The following is a 23,578-nucleotide window of genomic DNA, read 5'->3' on the forward strand; positions in this document are numbered from 1 at the left end:
AGCCATCTCCATGGAGATGGAGCCATGCTCCATCAACATGAAAGCACAAGGTGAACCAGAAAGTGCTCGTAGAGAAGTTGTGGGAAGTTGCGAGAAGAAGATGGAGCTATGTTAACCGGTAAAGGTGGCTACACTAAACAATCCAATTTGATGGTGACCTTATAAGAGGAGACTCAACTACAGACATGCACAAAGGAAAGACCATGTGAAGACAAAGCCATTTACACACCACCCCTGCAGACCCCTTGATCTCAGACTGAAAGCCTCTAGAACTGAGAAAATTAATTTCTGTTGTTTAAACCACCTAGCTTGAAATACTTTGTTATGGCAGCCCTGGCACGCTAATACAGGCTCTAATATTGTTCAGTAATTTAGATTCTCCTAGCATGGGAACCGAAGAAGGCAATGGCACCCCACTCCAGTGCTCTTGCCTGGAAAACCCCATGGATGGAGGAGCCTGGTGGGCTGCAGTCCATGGCGTCACTAGGAGTCACACACGACTGAGCAACTTCACTTTCACTTTTCACTTTCTTGCATTGGAGAAGGAAATGGCAACCCACTCCAGTATTCTTGCTTGGAGGATCCCAGCGACAGGGGAGCCTGATGGGCTGCCGTCTATGGGGTCACACAGAGTTGGGCACGACTGAAGTGACTTAGCAGCAGCAGCAGCATGAGAACAAACACCAAATATGGACATGGAACTCATACTCCAAGAAACTCGAAAATGAGTTCATACGAGATTTGTTTTTTAAAGCCAACATTTAGATCTTATGTCCATTTTCTGAATGGGTTGTTTTTTCCTTTTACATTGAGCTGCATGAGCTCTCTGTATTTTTAGAGATTAATCCCTTGTCAGTTGCTTCATTTGCAGATATTTTCTCCCATTCTGTGGGTTGTCATTTTGTTTTGTTGATGGTTTTGTTTGCCATGCAAAAACTTGTAAGTTTAATTAGGTCCTATTTGTTTATTTGTTTTTATTTCCATTAGTCCAGGAGGTCTCCAAAAAAGACATGCAGATGGCCAAAAAGCACAAGATGCTCAACATCACTAATTATTAGAGAAATGCAAATCAAAACTACAATGAGATATCACCTCACACTGGTCAGAATGGCCATCATCAAAAAACCGACAAACAATAAATGCTGGAGAGGGTGTGGAGAAAGGGAACTCTCCTAAACTGTAAGTGGGAATGTAAATTGATACAGCCACTATGGAGAACAGTATGGAGGTTTCTTAAAAACTAAAAATAGAACTATCATATGATCCAGCAATCCCAACACTGGGCATATATCCAGAGAAAATATTAATTCAAAAAGATACATACACCACAACGTTCACTGCACCATTATTTACAATAGCCAAGACATGAAGTAATCTAAATGTCCTTCAACAGAGGAGTGGATAAAGATATGTTACATAGAGTAGTATAAAAAGTGAAGTATTACTCAGCAATAAAAAAGAGGGAAATAATGCCATCTGCAGCAACACAAATGGATGTGGAAACTGACATACTGAGTGAATTAAGTCAAACAAAGACAAACATCTTATGATACTGCTTATATATGGAATCTTAAGAAAATGGAACTTATTTATAAAATAGAAAATAGAGTCACAGATGTAGAAAACAAACCTATGGTCACCAGGGGAGAAAGGGGGGCTAGGGATAAACTGGGAGACTAGGACTGACATATATACACTACTACATAGAAAACAGATAACTAATAAGGACCTACTGTATAGCTCAGGAAACTCTACTCAACACTGCCATGACCTATATGGAAAAGAATCTTCAAAAATAGTGTGTGTACATATACATATATACACACACACACACATATATAACTTATTCACTTTGCTATACACCCGAAAATAACACAACACTGTAAATCAACTATATTTCAATAAAAATAAGTAAATTAAAAAAAAAATTTAAGCTGACATTAAATGGAGAGATACCCTTGAATTGGCTCAAGACTTAACCATAACAAGATGTATCCAAACCTAACAGTTTTGCAAAGATTCAGTTTGAGTTCCACATTCCTCTTAATCCTTTCCCGTCCACTGATAAAGTAGAGCTTAAGTAATATGTTGTTTTTCTTTTGTACTTTTTGCCCATTACGTTAATGTTACTTCCACAACAAGACAAGTTTCCTGAAGGCTGGATTCATGACATATGTGCCCAGGAAGCAGCCCTGTGCTCACAAAAAGAACTTGTTACTTTATAGACTGACTGTACTAAATAGTTAAATTAAGTTTGCTATTATCTTTCTATGCTGCTTAATTTCAAGGTATTTCAAATTTGAAAGAACTCAGAGCATGTCTTTAACACATATATAGAATCACACAGATTTTAAAGCATTGTACAAGGATTACTTTGTTGTTGTTGTTTAGTTGCTAAATCATGTCCAATTCTTTTCTGACCCCAAAGACTGCAGTCCTCTCTCTGTTCTTCTATCCATGGGATTTCCCAGACAAGAATACTGGAGTGGGCTGCCATTTCCTTCTCCAGGGGATCTTCCTGACCCAGGGATCAAACTCATTTTCTGCATTGGCAGGTAGATTCTTTACCACTGAGCCACCAAGGGAGCCCCACAAGAATTACTTAATTTAGCCTAATTAACCATCTAATTAATCATTTAAAGTAACTATTAGAGACATACAGACCACAATATTTATTCTTATGTTTTCCACTGTTAGCAAAATACATCTTTTACAGTATACAGTGGCTAATCTTAACCATTCCCTGAATGATAATGAGAATGTATTTTCACAGTAGCAATTGGTGACATTTCAATAAATCAATGTGCTGCAGTGATACCTAAATAAAAGCTTATTTCACTATAATGATGCTTCCAGGCTTCCCTCAAGTCAGGTGGTTACTTGCAGTTAATGATCTGTGACATGCCACACAAGTAGTCCTAAAAAGACTTATTATCCACCTCATGTGCAACAATATTTGCTTTATGGATGGCTAAATGAATGAAGACATTCAATGCAACTGTAAAAGTAAAATCAAAAGAAAACTTACAAGGAACATGTTTTCTTTAAGTAAAAGGGCTGTGACCATTTTCCATTAATACTTAACCTTTTGCTGGAGCAGTGCAACCCCATATAATACTCAGATCCATGAAGTCCAAGAGCTGTTCTGGGTTAATGCTAATTAACTGCCCCCAATCAAAAGAGCAGTAACTTCCCAAAATTGTGAGATCATCAGCCTTTATTGCTGACGTCAAAGTCACAAAGCTAAAAGGAGACAAATATGCTTTATACATAAATTAAGAGTATGTCTTTCAACTGAATTTACATACACCGACACAACACAAACACACCAAGAGAAGATCTGTTATGCTGCACACAAATTTGCTAATCTCAAACAATACACTATCTTTTATAGCTACCAGACTTTGTAAGCATTCAAATGTTTACCATTTATAATTTTATTTCATTTACTAGACTCGGCTTTTGTCCACCATATGTCCACTGTGGATTAACTATTCCCTTAGGCACAATTAAGGCCTTTCCATTTGTTGTAAGAAGAGCTAAGTATGAAGGACACAGCCAGAAATAACATTTATACCTCAACCAAAAACAGAAGAACATTCAAACTCAAACGATGGTTTATGTAGCATCTTTTTTTTATTAGACACATGTCTACAAATCAAAATAAACTTGAGATAAAAAATCATGGCAACTGTACACCAGCTTTCACCATTCAGATTGAATACCAAAATTATAACATCTCCATCAACTGAATTTAAATATTTTTGCAGAAAAAAATGTACTTCTAAACTACAAGTGAAGGGTGGCTTCCAAACAATAATTATAACCAAAACTTTAATAATCATTTGAAATACATTCAAAGACATTTCATAAAAATTTTGATGTTTTTGATTTTCAAATCCTTAAGTTAAAAATCTACATGGACTGAGCAGTATCTCTTCCCATTACCCATAACTAGAAGACAGCATTCTGAGAGACAGTGGGAAATAAAACAACAACTAATATATATAGCACCTATTAAATACCAAGCATGATTCCAGGAGTTTTGTATGTGTTTAATTCTTTTAACAACCTCCTTATAAGGTAGGTGGTATTGTCATTTCTGTTTTACAGATGACAAAACTGAGGTACAAGAGGGTGATTACCTCCCCATGGTCACAGATTTAAATAAGTGAGCCCATATCTGACCTAAGTGATCTTACTTAGAAGTCTTTGTCCTGACCACTACTCATACTGCCTTTATAATAAAGATATTAAAGTGCTAGAACACACTACAAAACAAATATCAATACGGGGAAATAAATACAACTTCTCATCTTTTAAAATTAAAATTTTGAATGTAAATTAAGTGATTAGGGTTTAAGAGTTTAGATTTCAAAACAACTATGTGTGTAATATAAAAGAATTTTTACAGGATCTTGTGTTACAGTAAGTGAAGCTGTTACTAAATGCCTCTTCCAAATGAAAAACCTAGCCTAGAGTTTTACAAAAGCTGGGGGGGGGGGGTATTATTTTTTCTCTTTATCATCTCAAAAGTTCCATAATTCCATCTTTTACTGAGATTGAGAATTAATAATTTTGTAGTCATTCACAACAAGTATTAGCATTTATTGAGCGTTTCCTGTGGCCAGGGATTGAACTGGACCCTAGAGAGACAGCGGTGAACAAGACAGTCTCTGCCTTCATGGAGCTTTAGTCACAGAACACCTGCATGATCCCAAAGGGAAAAATGAAACAAACTTCGCTCTAAAAAAAGGAGATACTTTTTCAGGAAAATGGCACAGTTTAAAAAACATAAAACAGCTAATAAGTATTAAAATCAAGGGAGAAACTATCTAGTATTCTGTCCTACCTAGTCCTTTTCTATTTATTTTCCTCAACCCTCTATAAAGAGAATTGGGAAAGTTCTCACACACACCCTTCATTCATGTTCTACCTTTTCATTTAATGAGAATCAATACAACAAACTGAAGAGTAAAGAAAGATGACATTTAAAACTGTATCTAAAATCAGGACAAGTTTAAAAAAAAATTGAAACATTCATTTAACATCATCAGGTGTTTGCACAACTCCCTCCCCTCCATGTCTGTCTCTCTCTTTTCCAAGGAACATAAAGCATACGGTACTACCGTCCCTCTTTTAATGTGGGTCGTCACCCACATCCCCTCCCACTGCTCCCCCACTCATCAACTCCCTCACTCAATGGCATTGCATATACACGTTGCTTCCATTCACTGTCTACAATTCATTTCCTTCCCATCTCTCTGGAACTCACTCTACTCAGCTTTCAGTCCCACAACTCCAGTGAACCTGCTTGCCAAGGTCACCACCAACTGCCTCTGCACTGCTTAATCTAACCATCCTCAGACCTGCTCTGTTGATCACTTCTTTCTCCTTAAAAATCCTGTACATTGGGCTCCCAGGACACTTCACTCTCCTGATTTTCCTCCTACCTTTACTGGCTACACTTTAATTCCCTTGCTAATTTCTCTTCACTTTCCCAACTTTAAAATATGACTTAATTTAAGGACTAATACTTTGACCTATTTTCTTTTTATACTCATTCTATGTAAAGTTGACCCAATCTCAAGGATTTACGAACAAAGCTAGTGGAGGTGATGGAATTCCAGTGGAGCTATTTCAAATCCTGAAAGATGATGCTGTGAAAGTGCTGCACTCAATATGCCAGCAAATTTGGAAAACTCAGCAGTGGCCACAGGACTGGAAAATGTCCGTTTTCATTCCAGTCCCAAAGAAAGGCAATGCCAAAGAATGCTCAAACTACCACACAATTGTACTCATCTCACATGCTAGTAAAGTAATGCTCAAAATTCTCTAAGCCAGGCTTTAGCAATAGGTGAACCATGAACTTCCAGATGTTCAAGCTGGTTTTAGAAAAGGCAGAGGAACCAGACATCAAATTGCCAACATCCGCTGGATCATGGAAAAAGCAAGAGAGTTCCAGGAAAACATCTATTTCTGCTTTATTGACTATGCCAAAGCCTTTGACTGTGTGGATCACAATAAACTGTAGAAAATCCTGAAAGAGATGAGAATACCAGACCATCTGACCTGTCTCTTGAGAAACCTGAAGCAACAGTTAGAACTGGACATGGAACAACAGACTGGTTGCAAATAGGAAAAGGAGTACATCAAGGCTGTATATTGTCACCCTGCTTATTTAACTTATATGCAGAGTATATCATGAGAAACGCTGGGTTGGAAGAAGCACAAGTTGGAATCAAGATTGCCAGGAGAAATATCAATAACCTCAGATATGCAGACACCACCATCCTTATGGAAGAAAGTGAAGAGGAACTAAAAGCCTCTTGATGAAAGTGAAGGAGGAGAGTAAAAAAGTTGGCTTAAAGCTCAACATTCAGAAAACAAAGATCATGACATCTGGTCCCATCACTTCATGGGAAATAGATGGGGAAACAGTGGAAACATTGTCAGACTTTATTTTGGGGGCTCCAAAATCACTGCAGATGGTGATTGTAGTTATGAAATTAAAAGACGCTTACTACTTGGAAGGAAAGTTATGACCAACCTAGATAGCATATCTAAAAGCAGAGACATTACTTTGCCAACAAAGGTCCGTCTAGTCAAGGCTATGGTTTTTCCAGTAGTCATGTATGGATATGAAGAAAGCTGGGTGCCAAAGAATTGATGCTTTTGAACTGTGGTGTTGGAGAAGACTCTTGAAGAGTCCCTTGGACTGCAAGAAGATCCAACCAGTCCATCCTAAAGGAGATCAGTCCTGGGTGTTCACTGGAAGGACTGATGTTGAAGCTGAAACTCCAATACTTTGGCCACCTCATGCGAAGAGTTGACTCATTGGAAAAGACCCTAATGCTGGGAAGGATTGGGGGCAGGAGGAGAAGGGGACAACAAAGGATGAGATGGCTGGATGGTATCACCGACTCGATGGACATGGGTCTGGGTAGACTCCAGGAGTTGGTGATGGACAGGGAGGCCTGGCGTGCTGCAATTCATGGGGTCGCAAAGAGTCGGACATGACTGTGTGACTGAACTGAACTGACTGAATATGGTGTTGACTCCCAGACTTTTATCTCTAGTCTTCATCTTGTCACTGAATGATAGACTCATAGATCCAACTACTAAACATCTCTACATAGAGGCTTAAAAAGTACATCTAACATGTCCAAAACCAATCTTATCCAAGTCTGCTCCTCCAACACTCTTCCTCATCTCAGTAAACTAAACTTTAACCTTCCAGATGTGAAGAACAAAAATCTTGGCATTATATGGCCTCTTCTCCCCTCTACTCCATAACCAATCTACGAAAATATCCATCAATACCTTCCAAATATATCCAGAAACCAACCACTTCTCATGGATGTTAAAGTCACTTTCAGTTCAGTTCAGTCGCTCAGTCGTGTCCGACTCTTTGTGACCCCATGAATCGTAGCACGCCAGGCCTCCCTGTCCATCACCAACTCCTGGAGTTCACTCAGACTCACTTTAATCGTGTCCAACTCTTTGTGACCCTGTGGACTATAGCCTGTCAGGCTCTTCTGTCCATACGATTCTCCAGGCAAGAATAATGAAGTAGGTTGTCATGTCCTCCTCTAAGGGATCTTCCTGACCCAGAGATTGAACCTGTGCCCTTGAGATGGCCTGCATTGGCAAGTGGGTTCTTTACCACTAGGGCCACCTGGGACTTCACCATTACCACTACTTCTCACCTGGATTGTCAAAAAGTTTCCATTTACCTTCCTTCCACTTTTAACCACTATGGTATATTCTCAAAATAGGAATTGTAGTAATCCTTTCAAGTTAAATCATTTCACTCTCCTCAAACCCCTCAGTGGCTTTTCATCTCATTCAAATAAAAGTCAGAGTCCTCACAATGGCCAACAGTCTTTCCTCACCTATCCTCCCCTTCTCTCTCATCACGCTTCAATCCTATGCTAGTCTTTCAGTTACCGTTCCCCATACAGAGCTACACACACAGCTACCAGCTCTCCCCCTCTCCTGTCTCTTTCTTTCTCTCCCTCGTGTACACACAGACACGTGTGTGCCTCTTCAGTTTCTAAGAGAAGAAACAACCACCAAATACTTCAGGGAGGCCTTTGCACCTACTCTCTTCCTTTACCTGGATAATTCTTCGGCCAGGTATCTATGTGGCTCTCTCTCTCATCTCCTTTATGCCTCTGCTCAAATGTAATCTTCTCAGACTATCCCTGACTACCATATTTAAAACCTTAACACTCTCTTCTGAGAATTCCTTTTTCTCCTTTCCTGCTCTATCTATCTACACAACACAATGCCATTTAATACATTACACATTATACTTATTTATTTATTGCCTATCTTCCTCTACTGGAACACCTAGACAGGTATGGGCTCAATGACAATTTGCTGAATGGACAAAATAAATAAGAAAAGATGTAAGAAAGCAGACAAAGAAAATAACTGCTGAATTGTTTTACTTACTGCAGAAATTAGACATTCATATGAAATTTTAGAAAACGTTACAGAAAATGAAAACTAACTAAATTCTAAACTCGAGAACAAACTTCAGTTAAAAGGAAATGCTTTTTAAAATCAAGCTCCCTGGCTTCAGATTATACTACAAAGCTACAGTAATCAAAACAGCATGGTACTGGCATAAAAAGAGACACATAGATCAGTAGAACAAAAGAGACAGCTAAGAATTCAATACTAAGATTTATCATTACTGTTGTTTTAGGTAATGCATCTATTCATGTATATGGAAAATGGATAATTAATAACTGAATGATAAAATGAGCCTAAAATTAAGACAGAATTTCAATTACATGTAAAGTTAAACTCTCTTAAAATTGTACAGCAACAAATATGCTCAATTAATCAGACGTACATCTAAATACAGTTAGGGTCACCATATTTTAGGAATAGAGGGTGCTTATGATTATCTGGTACAATCCCCTCATCTTATACATGAGGATCATCTTAAGTGAATAAACTGCCAAGGTAATTAAGTTAGAAAAAAATGACAGCAGCAGTACAAAGTTTTCTGATCCCTACTCTAGTATTCTTTTAATGCATACTGGATTTATTATATAATCACTGCAAATATAAAGCGAACTATTAAATGGGCTTAAATTACATTGATGAAAATCTCAAATCTCTTTTTCACACACAAAAAAATCTGTTTTTATAGCTGCATTCTTCTATTTAATACTTAATATTAATTTAACTTTTAGTCATTAAATTTTCTTCTAAAAATTAAATTCAAAGAAATTCATCATAAAGAAACAAAAGATGGATTATGCTTTCTTTAATATTTAATAAACTTTCTATATCAAGAAAAGATAGACAGAAATTATATAAACAGATTGCTATGCCCAAAATCCTTACACAGCTCCTCCCAAACAAAACAAAACCACATAAGACAGAGGCCAACCCTATACTGTAAAGCAATTAGCCTCCAATTAAAAAAAAAAGAAAAAACACAACCACAAAGTCCTTAAACTTCCCAAGCTAAGTAAGCCATAATACTGCCAAAATGGTTTAAAGCAGGCTGTCTTAAAAAAAAAAAAAAGTTAACTATGAAATGACATAACTGTAACAACTGTCAAGTGAAAAATGTTTCTTAATGAGTATTATGAAAGAGCACTCATATGACATTTTCTCCCCCCCAACATATCAGTCACAATACCAGTCTGAATTCAAGCTTATGCATTTATTTGAGGATACTACTCAATCAATTAAACTTGAAATATTATCAAAATGTTCTTAAAAGTACAGTAGTAGGGTGAAGTATCACATAAAAGAATAGCTATAAGTATTTATATTAAAATACTCACTCAATATACAGAATACTGATGCTACCAGCGTCAGAATAAGACGCTATCATCATCCTCCAGTAAGTACATTATCATAGCTATATTTAAAAAATTTACATGTAAACAGAGGAGAAAGCAATATACATATAAAGCCACAGAAACAGAACTGTCAGATCCATCTGAAAAAGACACTTGGCTCTGATACCTTGGGATTACTATTACTGGAACAAAAAGAACCAAAGTATTAAAATAAATGGATAAGGAGCAGACTTTTAATTTAGAGTGTATAAACAGAATGAACTTTTCCAATCCTCAAAAAAGCTTTTGTTTATGCTTTATAAATTGTAAACTCTTACACAAATTTGTAATTATGACTCATTTGTTCACTTTGTCATAATATTATAGATGACAATTTTTATAGAAGTTGATATTAATCCTTCAAAACAGGAATCAAAGTAAATGTTACTTACTTCATAGTTTCACATTTCCACTCTCCAGATAAAATAAGAATTTCTGAAGACTCAAAAAAGTCACAGTATCGGCAAGTATTTTCATGTAAATTCCCCTGAAGTTCTTAAAGCTGGACTTACAACCTTCTCTTACACTCTTCTATTACAAAGAATAAAGAACAGTCTCTAAAAGCCTTGTGATAATTTTATTGAGAAGATCAGTAAAATTTTCAACTTAAAATTTACTTGTTTTACTAATACATTTCCATGGAGTTCAGGGAACACAACTTACAGGGTACATTAAAATGCAACCTTTGAACCTCACAGTGTAAAACATCACTTCCTGGGCAGAGATAGTACTCCAAGAACAATCAATCACTGTTAAGAAGAATATACACTCAACATTGTTAATTAGTGTAGATGCACTCTTCTCTATGCCCTCATCTGTCATGAAGATTGTTTAAAAATCTGAGTTATTAGTCTTTATTTGGGAAAGGATCTGTTTAATATCTTTAAGAGTAGAAATCATTCATCCATTCACTCTATACTGGAGTGTGATAATTCTTACTCCCAATACAAGTTACTGATAGCCACCACCCCTCCACTAACTAAGAAGCTATAAATCAGGAAGGGGGCAGCTCCTATGCAACCCTGTTAATTTCTGTTTACAATCTATCCAACTGAGAATGTTAGCTAGTCAGGGGAGAAACTAGGTGATGGATCAGATAGTAGGAAAACATAACAGCTTAAAGATAGAAAATAACAAAATGACAAATTAAAATGTCATGTAGTTATAAAACATGGATTGAATATAAAATTAATCTTAAAAAATTAATATTCCTCATGTTCATTTCATTTTAATTTGAACCTTCCCTGAAACACTAAAAGAAAAACTAAAATTGCATTTGAGTGCAGATTATGATTTTTAAATTAAACACACAAATTTTTAATCTGTAAATTAAAAGTTAAAAGTGTACAGTTCTACCAATATGTAAAAGTTTAAAAAATGAAGCAAAATCTGAATTTTTTAACATTTACTTAATCTAAAATCATGACAGAAAATCTATGACATCTTATCTCAAACATGATACAGCATAATATAATCCCAATGTGTTTCCTAAGAAACTCTGACATTATTTACCAGAGTGGAATTCACTAGGGCCGTTGGGTCTGAAGGCCATCTAACAGATTCCCTGTATCTACATATGTATTTTTCCTCATTAAGAAACCATTTTCCCTGAATAACATATCCCGGGCCATAAACACTTCTAATTTCAACAGAGTCTTCATGAAAAGGCTTTTATTCATTCATTCAGTATTCATTCATTCAGGCACTGTTGTAAGTGATGAGATCCTCAGCTTTCACAGAGTTTAGACAGACAAGAAACAAACAAGAAATAATACCAGATGACAATGAGGCTACGCAGATAACTGAAACAGAACATTCTGACAGACTTTAGATTTCTTTAGATTTCATTGGTCCAGGAAGGCAACTCTGAGGTGATGACATTTAAGATGAGTTAAAAATGACAAAATGGAGCCAGCCAAGCAGAGGCCAGAAGGAAAAGTCTATCAAGCAGAAGAAACCCTAAAGTACAAATTAACTTGGAATGTTATAGGAACAGAAAAAAAGACAAATGTGCCTTACACACACAGTGGACAAGGGAGCATTTAGTAGAAAATGAGTCTGAGAGGTAAGTAGGAGCCCGATTACCTTGTGCTTGAGAAACTGGATAAGGAGTTTGGATTTCATTCTAAGTGTGATGAGAAGGCACTAGTGGGTTTTAAGCAGAAAAGTCATATAACACAATTTGCCGTTTGGGAGCTGAATTGTAGGAGAACAAAGCTAGGAGCAGGAAGAACAGTTCGGAAGCTAGTGACATATTTCACATGATAGACGGTCAGGTCCACTTGTAACTAGCCTGTAGTAAGTGGAGATGAACTGAAAATCCCTAGGCTCTGCAGTACAGGCTCTGGTCAACTGAGAGTGCCCCAATGTTGGGACAGCAAGACCTTCAAGGCCAGGAAATCAAGGTCTAGGCCTGGTGCAATTGGTTCCCCAAATTGTAGAAGCTATCCTAGATGGTAATATAATTGCTTCCAGGTCCTTATGTGGCTATAGTCATTGTAGCCTATGAGACATCTCACGGCACTTGCAGCTGCAAACGTCATCAAACTTCAACCGAACTTCCATAAAACACACAGAATAAGTAGATGGCTTACCCTCTTTCCCATTCTAAACGTTACTACTTCCAAACGAATTTTTTTAATCTCATTAGGGAAAAGTAAGGCCTTCCATGGAAATTTGAATATAACTATTTATTAATCTCAACAACCAAACAAAGCAAAAGAAGGTCAAATTTCTAGAAAACTTGAAGATGGTATAGAAAAAGAATATAATTAAGACCCAGGTTAGCAGGTCCCAAACATTGCTTAAGCATTCTCTTGGATTCTACTCTTCTGCAAAATAATACTGGCTACCTGAATACACATAGCTGGCCCTTGAGAATGTCTGCTAAATGAACTGCCCAACCCAAAACATAGTACGAGAACTATCACGGTAAAAACCAAGAAAAGATGGTGATGAAAGAATTCTTTAAGAACCATTTCCTTCAGGCTACTTTTGTAAAATTTCTATTTCAGCTCAACTAATCTGTAATTTATGGTTTCTGGAGTTGAAGTTATAGTCCATGATTTTAAAAGGCTATATGATTAATAATAATAGTTATCAAGCACTTACGTATATAGGAAAAGTGTTTTTATGTAATAGCCCATTTAATCATTAAATTAACTTTATCAAACAGAAACCATTATCCTTATTTCCAGATGAAGAAATTAAAGAAATAATGTAACTTGTATGGTATTATACTGCTACTAGAGGAAAAAATGGGGCTTGTAAGGAAAGTCTGTCTCAATTTAAAACCCTCTGATCTTAACCACGACTCAATACTTCAGTTTCCATCTTAAACAGTACAAAGAAAAAACATTAACTAGTATTTTATAGCCTTTTAGAATTGAATATAAAATAAAAAATTTTATGCATAGTTGACCATTGATCAACACTGGTTTCAACTGTGCAGACCCACTAACAAGCAGATTTTTTTCTCAGTAGTAAATACTACAGTACCTCATGATCCAAGATTGGTTCAATCCATGGATGCAGAACCACAGACACAGAGTAACCATGTTTACAGGGGGCTATAGTCATTGAAATTGAAAATTCAGTGAAATGTGAATTTTTGACTGCAGGAAGGAACTATGTTTATAACCCCTGTGATGTTCAAGGGTCAAATGTATTACATACTTTTTAGTATGTACTGAAATAATTAACTTACTAATTAACACTCTATTTCATTAAAGCAAGTCCCTTCCTCTGCTGGCTATATCATTAACCTATTCCAGTTACTCTCTGTATTTAATCATAATAAAACACAATTTTTACAAAAATAATGGGAGAAAATAATAGTAAATGAAGCAACTGACAAACAACTAATCTCAAAAATATACAAGCAACTTATGCAGCTCAGTTCCAGAAAAATAAATGACCCAATCAAAAAATGGGCCAAAGAACTAAACAGACATTTCTCCAAAGAAGACATACAGATGGCTAACAAACACATGAAAAGATGTTCAACATCACTCATTATCAGAGAAATGCAAATCAAAACCACAATGAGGTACCACTTCACACCAGTCAGAATGGCTGTGATCCAAAAGTCTACAAGCAATAAACGCTGGAGAGGGTGTGGAGAAAAGGGAACCCTCCTACACTGTTGGTGGGAATGCAAACTAGTACAGCCACTATGGAGAACAGTGTGGAGATTCCTTAAAAAACTGGAAATAGAATTGCCTTATGACCCAGCAATCCCACTGCTGGGCATACACAGCGAGGAAACCAGAATTGAAAGAGACACATGTACCCCAATGTTCATCGCAGCACTGTTTATAATAGCCAGGACATGGAAGCAACCTAGATGTCCATCAGCAGATGAATGGATAAGAAAGCTTTGTTACATATACACAATGGAGTATTACTCAGCCATTAAAGAATACATTTGAATCAGTTATAATGAGGTGGATGACACTGGAGCCAATTATACAGAGTGAAGTAAGCCAGAAAGAAAAACACCAATACAGTATCCTAACGCATATATATGGAATTTAGAAAATGGTAACGATAACCCTGTATGCGAGAGAACAAAAGAGACACAGATGTATAGAACAGTCTTTTGGACTCTGTGGGAGAGGGAGAGGGTGGGATGATTTGGGAGAATGGCATTGAAACATGTATCAGTTCAGTTCAACTCAGTTCAGTCACTCAGTCGTGTCCGACTCTTTGTGACCCCATGAATCGCAGCACGCCAGGCCTCCCTGTCCATCACCATCTCCTGGAGTTCACTCAGACTCACGTCCATCGAGTCCGTGATGCCATCCAGCCATCTCATCATCTGTCGTCCCCTTCTCCTCCTGCCCCCAATCCTTCCCAGCATCAGTCTTTTCCAATGAGTCAACTCTTTGCATGAGGTGGCCAAAGTACTGGAGCTTCAGCTTTAGCATCGTTCCTTCCAAAGAAATCCCAGGGTTGATCTCCTTCAGAACGGACTGGTTCAATGTCCTTGCAGTCCAAGGGACTCTCAAGAGTCTTCTCCAACACCACAGTTCAAAAGCATCAATTCTTCGGCGCTCTGCCTTCTTCACAGTCCCACTCTCACATCCATATATGACCACAGGAAAAACCATAGCCTTGACTAGACGGACCTTAGTCGGCAAAGTAATGTCTCTGCTTTTGAATATACTATCTAGGTTGGTCATAACTTTTCTTCTAAGGAGTAAGCATCTTTTAATTTCATGACTGCAGTCACCATCTGCAGTGATTTTGCAGCCCCCGAAAATAAAGTCTGACAGTGTTTCCACTGTTTCCCCATCTATTTCCCATGAAGTGATGGGACCAGATGCCATGATCTTCATTTTCTAAATGTTGAGCTTTAAGCCAACTTTTTCGCTCTCCTCCTTCACTTTCATCAAGAGGCTTTTTAGCTCCTCTTCACTTTCTGCCATAAGGGTGGTATCATCTGTATATCTGAAGTTATTGATATTTTTCCTGGCAATCTTGATTCCAGCTTGTGTTTCTTCCAGGCCAGCGTTTCTCATGATGTACTCTGCATATAAGTTAAATAAGCAGGGTGACAATATACAGCCTTGACGTACTCCTTTTCCTATTTGGAACCAGTCTGTTGTTTCATGTCCAGTTCTAACTGTTGCTTCCTGACCTGCATACAGATTTCCCAAGAGGCAGGTTAGGTGGTCTGGTATTCCCATCTCTTTCAGAATTTTCCAGTTTATAGTGATCCATACAGTCAAAAGCAGAAATAGATGTTTTTCTGGAACTCTCTTGCTTTTTCCATGATCCAGCAGATGTTGGCAATTTGATCTCTGGTTCCTCTGCCTTTTCTAAAACCAGCTTGAACATCAGGGAGTTCACGGTTCAAGTACTGATGTATTATGTATAATATCATATAAAAAATGAACCACCAGTCCAGGTTCGATGCAGTATACAGGATGCTTGGGGCTGGTGCACTGGGATGACCCAGAGGGATGGTATGGGGAGGGAGGAGGGAGCGGGGTTCAGGATTGGGAAGACATGTACACCCATGGCGGATTCATGTTGACGTATGGCAAAACCAATATAATATTGTAAAGTAATTAGCCTCCAATTAAAATAAATAAATCTAAATTTAAAATAAATAAATGAATAAACCTGTAATTCACCTTTACCTAGGACTATCCTCAATCCTCAGCCCAAATTTCTGAGAATTTACCATATTTTAATAAAAAACAAATGACTTTATAACTTAGTAATATAAGTCCTTCAGTTCAGTTCAGTCGCTCAGTCATGTCCGACTCTTTGCAACCCCATGAATCGCAGCACGCCAGGTCTCCCTGTCCATCACCAGCTCCCGGAGTTCACTCAGACTCACATCCATCGAGTCGGTGATGCCATCCAGCCATCTCATCCTCTGTCATCCCCTTCTCCTCCTGCCCCCAATCCCTCCCAGCATCAGAGTCTTTTCCAATGAGTCAACTCTTCGCATAAGGTGGCCAAAGTACTGGAGTTTCAGCTTTAGCATCATTCCTTCCAAAGAAATCCCAGGGCTGATCACACACACTCTGTGCACAGAAATTTTCTCTGTATCTTATCTTTTTGCTAAACTTTGGCTAAAAGTTGGCTACTGCTGTCAATATTTTCCTAGTCTACACATGCTTCTTTTTCAACATATGCTTTCCATTCAAGCTGCACAGAACAGCACAGAATGATGAATTTTTAAAAGCACCGTTAGGCAGACAATGACTCTATATAGATAATAATCATCATAATTCAGCTTCAAATGTCTTCCTAAATTCACTGACAATAGATCTACTCTAAAAGAAATGATAAAGGAAGTTCTTAAAAGAGAAAGAATCTACTATCAGACTCTTGGATGTATACAGATAAATAAAAGTGTTGGCAATGTAATAACTAAAGGTAAAATAAAACATGTGTGTGCTATGTGTGCTAAGCTGCTTCAGCTGTGTCTGACTCTGTGCAACTCTATAGACTGTAGCCCACCAGGCTTCTCTGTCCATGGCATTCTCTAAGCAAGAATACTACAGTGGGTTGCATTGCCCTCCTCCAGGGGATCTCCCTACCCAGGGATGGAATCTGTATCTCTTTTCATCTCTTGCATTGCCAGATGGGTTCCTTACCACTAGCACCACCTGGGACACCAAAATAAAGTGCACCTTTTTCTTATTTGTAATTGTTTTGAAAGCTACGTGACTATTTAAAACAAAAGTTGTTTACAGAATATTTAAAAATGTCTGAAAAAAATAACACAAAGGATTGAGGGAGTGTTAAACAATGCTACACATGAAAAGGGATACTATTATTTGAAGGTAGAGTAATTAAGGATGTATATTGAAAATTTTGGGCTTCCCTGATAGCTCAGTTGGTAAAGAATCCGCCTGCAGTGCAGGAAACCACAGTTTAATTCCTCGGTCAGGAAGATCCGCTGGAGAAGGGATAGGCCACCCAATCCAAAATTCTAAAGAAGCAACTAAAAATATAGTACATGAATATATAATATGCATAATAAGTGAGATAAAATGGAATAATAATCAATTAACCAAGGAAGAAAAAGAGGAGAAAAGAGAAGCAATAGCCTGAACAAATATGACACTCATGTGATGAATGAAAAAGGTGCGACAGAATAACTGTGAGCATCTTTTCTTATGGAACATTCTCTGAATCTGAGAGCTGCTTCCTTGACTTGGAAGACTTTCCAATGTTCATGAGGCCCTTGATATAGAAACTCTTAATAAAATCTCTTTAGCTTAGTGTTGATAAAAAAAAAATCTTTGCTTTTTAATATGAGTATACCTCCTCAAAAAGAAAATACTACTATAATGTAATGCCTTATCTCTTAGAAACAAACTGTAAGATCATTCACTACATGAACATATTGATCATATGAAACTGGGCCAGTGACAGATAATAGTAAACAGTATCCAGATAAATGTTCATCTCTAATCACTTAATTTTACATGTGTGATCACATACTCTATTACATGATCTCATTCTGAAACAGAGTATTAGTAATATAAATACAAGAAAAGGATTACTCCAAAAGTAAAAAAATTCTTTCAGTTTTCATGCTATTAAATCTCAAATATAACACTGTAACAATTTTTTGCATAAGTTCATATAACTTATGTAAATGTTTGTTTTTAAAACTCCGAATGGCATCACCGGCACAGTCCAATAGCCCATCTAGTCTGACATCCTGACAGTGACCAATGATGGAGGCCTCACAGGATAGCATAAACACATAACATAATGTATATAATTGTGCACCACCACACCATTACTCCAGATGTAGTTAGATTATATCCTGAAAGAAACAAAAACAAATCCCAACTCCCATCACTTCCTTACTCTGTAATTTCCCAAAAGGTGATGGGAAACCTCCAATAAAGCACAAATTTAACTATAATGTATGCCAATGCTTTGGTGACATGACAAATCACTAACAAATGATCTTCTAAAATGAAAAGCTGTACTCAGAAATAGAACCTAAGCTCATCAAAACTTATGATTTGTAAAATGAGTTTTCAATAAGTTGAAAAGCATCTGATTCACTTAGTTAGATCTATAAAATAGATGACCAAAATTTAATTAAAGCTTAATAAAAACTGTTTTCATCCACTTTGTGATACGTTATACTGTTTTCTAGAACGTAGTATAAAATTTATATTTTTAACTCTTCAGAGAAATTATATTCACACCTGTTTTGTAATGGTTTTAAAGCAAGGCTTGGATTTATTAAATGTTCATCTAAGTGTGCAAAACCACATAATGAAGAAACCATGGTATGGTCCTTCAGGAAGCACTATTTCCTAAACAACTGTAAATCCCCCCAAAAATGCACGATATGTTTAAAGACTTCTGGAGGAGATAATTCTCTTGGTAGTAAACTTGGGTACTGATTTAACAACACTTATAGTCAGGAAACAGTTTCTGACCTGAATCCTCCATGGTATAATTTAAATTCATTTCTTTTTCTCTGACCTCAAATAAGTTGTAGAAGTTTGGGTCATATCATATCTATTTGAAAACTCTTATTAAGGTCCTCTTTTCCAGGGTAAATGCATTGCAGGACTAAGAACCAAGTAACCATCCTGTACTGAAATCAGTCTCATAATTCTTACATGCTGTATATCATAGCCCAAGAGACAGATTTCAAAAATTATCCATCATTTCTACCAAGCACCACACCTTCCCCACAATAATACACTTCCTCAAGAAAAAAAAAATTATAATGTAAAAGCAAACCTCAAAAATTTAGAAAAAGAAGCTATGAGCAATGAGGGCAAGGAATAATACACACAGAATTCCATGCAGACACTGCTTCCTTCCCCAGAACAGGGTACCATTTAATGAAATGTATCTCTCAAAATCTCTGGGGCAGAGCTAAAGCTGCAGTGCAATATCATAAAAATCTGCAGCTGTGCTGCCGTTCTTAATAGTCCACGCTGCATCCTTAGACCACAGGAAGCCAAAACACACACACTGTCAGAACACAACTTACCTTAACAGGGAACCAGCCAAAGCAGCAGAGCAGTTACGACAGGTCAAGCATCAAAACTGTTACTGAAAAGACTGCACACATCTTTATGAATTTTCTCAACTTACTCACTCCAGAAAAGCTATTTTTCCAAAAAAGCTACTTATGTCTCCAAACATCATTTCTTTTAGGGATAAAAACTAGAAGATAGGCAAATAAATTTACTACATATAAACATACATTTGTAACTTACTTTTATTGCCCACCAAGGCAACCAGGGGCCGAGTTTCTGACTCCTCACTCACTTTCTTCACCACGGAATACCAATCTTCTAAATTCTCAAAGCTTTGATAATTTGTAACGTCATATACCAAGAGGACTCCCTGTCATAAGAGAGTTACACAACATTTGTAATATACTGCTTTAAAAAATATTAATACTAAATACTCATAAGTAATAGATATGTTGAGTATAAAAAATACAAGCAAGGACTGTTTGTATCTGACTTTAATCCTGTTATTAGCAGACAGATAATACTGAATGTTTTCATTCAAGATGTTAAGATACAAAGCAAGATAAAGAATGATTATATCAAATTGTAAGTGAGATCCCAATAAGATATCTGGGATACGCTTGATAACTTTCAATAAATGTAAGAAAATCTTATTATAGAGGTGGAAAAAGCTGCAAGGTCTACAATTCTGCCTGTCACTTTCATGAGGTCAAACATTTAAACTTTTTAATAAATAACCATCTGCTGCTGCTCTTTTAAAATATTTTCAAAAATGGAGATCCCATGGCGCATCCCTTGATAGTCAATTTCAGCGTTTAACACAATTTTCTTTAAATGAAATAAGTCAATTTCCTCTTTCGGTCCTCTGTGCATTAGGAGAACAACATGAGAGTATCCTCCTCATAATAACCCTTCATGTACTTGAAGATAGTTAAGTAACTCTTTCACCATCTCCTTTCCAGAATAAACAAACTCAATTCCTTAAACTTGCCTCAAAGGACCTATTTTCTAACCTTTTAATCATAGTTGTTGGTTCTTCCCAAGGCATGCTACATATAGTTTTTTGACATCCTCTTTAAAATGAACAATGTTAAACTGGGTATGATACTGTAATAAGAGTCTGAACAAAGCCAAATATAACAGAGGGATTGCTTCCTGTCTCTTATATATCATATTCCTTTTAATACATCCCATTATTTTGTGTGGGAAGGAGATGTACACACACAAAATAACACTGCTACATTCTTGATTCTCATCCAATTTATGCTCAAACACTTAATACAAAGCTCTGCATATATAAGTCTGGACCCTAATGGCATTTATGTCTCCTTCTTCTTAAGTTATAATCACAAATGTTGACAACTTCTTATACCTATTATGTTCCAGAGAGATATCTGGATCTTTTCATTCCTCCTCACAAAAAATCATGCAAGACTGGTATTATCCTCATTTTCACTAATAAACACAAGGTCACAGGGAGCCAGAATTTGAATCAAGGACTGAATATAAAGTCCACTCATTTACTCTATAAACATTTGTCAGTCAGCTATACGCCAGGCACTGTGCTGGGTACTAGGAACATAAATTCCAGCTTCAAGGAACTCACAGCCCTGCAACAAAGCCAGGCACACAGACAGACAAGTATATGACACAAAACTCATCAGCAACAGTATGCTGGCAAATATTAATTAACCAGCTTAAGGCATGGTAAGGAGAGGAAAGGATGAGAGAGGGTTATTTGTAGCATTTGCCAATTTCTGTAATGTAAATACTCTCCTGTGGTCATTTAAAATCTATCAGTGTTACTTCACCAAACAGAGCTGGGTAGGACATCACCATATAGCATTTCCACTATATAGATACACTTGATACACTAGATACAAAGAACCTTAAGGGCACAAACAACAGAAATATACAGTAAAATAATCAGTAAGTGATACATTTTGATCGTATAAATCTTTGTTTTTAATATAATTTATGAGTTTATATATATATATATATATGTATGTATTCAACAATTGGCTCAAAAAAATTCCTAAAACTTTAACAACTGACTCTCCCTATCCAGATCTAGCTCACTACTGTTATGACCTTTCAGTCCTATGCTCTTTTTTCCCCCTAGTTTTATCACGAAATAGTTGACATACATAAGTTTAAGGCATACAGCATGAAGGCTTAATTTACATATATTGCACAGTCATTCGTTAAACTATACTTAGCTTCTCTGGGTCTCAGGTTATCTGCCTAAACACTCTCTATGATCCCTTCCAGTTTAATGACTCTATAATCTTTATGCAAAATCATGTGTCTGATTTATTTTAGCAACTTATAAACCTATTTCTATAGTCCTAAATGCTTTGAAATAATGCTCAGCACAGAATTATTTGAAGTAGTAATCATAATCCCATTTTTCTTACTAAAAATAATGCCCCAGAAACAGCCTCTGAACAAAGCTACTACTCAATCCATTGACTCTACCTTCAGTTGACATGAGTGATACAATGTATTATGCTTAGAGCTCTGCTCTGGAAGTCAAATCAGCTTTGGATTATAGTCCTGGCCCTACCATCTACTGATCCTGGGGAATATTTCGTCACCCACCTTTATAATACCTGTCATGATTAAGTGAAGTAATAAAAACAGACTTATTTAAAAATAAGATACTACACAATCACTGGGAACTTTTTTATTATTATTCTGAATGAATATGAATCATTTTCAAGGTAACTTTGAGCTAGCTTTCACTCTCATAAGTTGAGCTTTGACCTATTTGTTGTACAGTCACTAAGTCCAACTCTTTGTGACCCCATGAACTGAAGCATACCAGGCTTCCGTGCCCTTCACTATCTCCCAGAGTTTTCTCAAATTCATATCTATTGAGTAGGTGATGCTATCTAACCATCTCATACTGTGTGGCCCCCTTCTCCTCGTCCTCAACCTCTCCCAGGGTCAGGGTTTTTTCCAATGAAATGCTCTTTTCCTTAGGTGGCCAAATTTGGGAGCTTCAGCTTCCGCTGAAGGAAAGGTTGATTTCCTTTATAATTGACTGGTTTGATATACTTGCAGTCCAAGGGACTCTCAAGAGTCTTCTCCTATACCACAATTTGAAAGCATCAATTCTTGGGCGCTCAGCCTTCTTTATGGTCTAACTCTCACATCTATATGTGACTACTGGAAAAACCATAGCTTTGACTGTATGGACCTTTGTCAGCAAAGTGATGTCTCTGCTTTTTAACACACTGTCTGTGTTTGTCAGCTTTCCTTCTGAGAAGCAAGCATCTTTTAATCTCATGGCTGCAGTCACCATCTGCAGTAATTTTGACCTATGGTGCCTCTTAAACCTGAAAATTTTTAGAACTCTCCTAAGTAATATATTAAAATAGTCATCACAACATGGATCAATATCTGAACATAATAGAATATATGCAAATAAAACATGGCCAGCATCTTTTGATAATCAGTACGAGACCAGAGCCAAAGAATAAAAACTATAACTGATCTAGACTAGGAATCGGTAAACTATGGCCCCAAGGTCAAATTCAGCTCATAGCCTATATTTACAAATAAAGTTTTATTGACACCTAGTCACACTCACTTGTTTAAGTTTTATCAATGGCTGCTTTTGCACTATGAGGGCAAAGTTGTGTAGCCACAACAGAGTCTGACCTGTAAAACGTAAAATATTTTCTATCTAGTTCCTTAAGGAAGTTTGCCAATTTCTCATCTAAACTGATGTATCCCAATATTCTCCAATCAGCAATACCTATGAATTGGTCCACGACTCATAAGAAAGAAAGAAAGAAAAACACCTTTCCATTAATCTAGCAACCCAAATATCTATCGATTCATATATCCCTTTTTCAATATCACTTAATGAAAAATTATGATTCTTATCTTTGCTCCTAAAATGACAACTTTGCACCAGTTTTGAATCACATCAATGTGGTGAAAAACTGAGAAAGGAAAATGAGAAAGCCAAAGACATTAAAGCAAAAGAAGTTCTAGGACTTTCGGTTTCAGCTCAGACATGTAAAGAGTTTGGAAGTCATCACATTTGTCCTTACATTAAGAAAAAAAGCTGGACAAACGGAAAATCAAAGACTTTTTTTTAGACCAAACAGACAGCTGAGTTTGTAGGGCAAATTGACATCCTGAAATCCGGAGAAAGAGGAGTGAATCCCAAAAGTCACCATCAAAATCCTGCTTACCTGGAACAAAAGT

At 36.8% G+C, this 23,578-nt stretch overlaps 1 protein-coding gene across 7 annotated transcripts in view; it reads right to left on the reverse strand.

Moving 5' to 3' along the window:
- Positions 1-23,578, reverse strand: part of RAB28 (RAB28, member RAS oncogene family) — a 156,141-nt gene that overhangs the window by 113,134 nt on the left and 19,429 nt on the right. For all 7 annotated transcript variants that reach the window (XM_060416632.1, XM_042251039.2, XM_060416633.1 and 4 more), the window contains exon 4: positions 19,598-19,727. In XM_060416632.1, the coding sequence (XP_060272615.1) occupies positions 19,598-19,727 (130 nt within the window). The remainder of the gene's footprint in view (positions 1-19,597; positions 19,728-23,578) is intronic.

This window comes from Ovis aries, chromosome 6 (assembly GCF_016772045.2).
Source record: "Ovis aries strain OAR_USU_Benz2616 breed Rambouillet chromosome 6, ARS-UI_Ramb_v3.0, whole genome shotgun sequence".
Classification (NCBI taxonomy): Eukaryota; Metazoa; Chordata; class Mammalia; order Artiodactyla; family Bovidae; genus Ovis; species Ovis aries.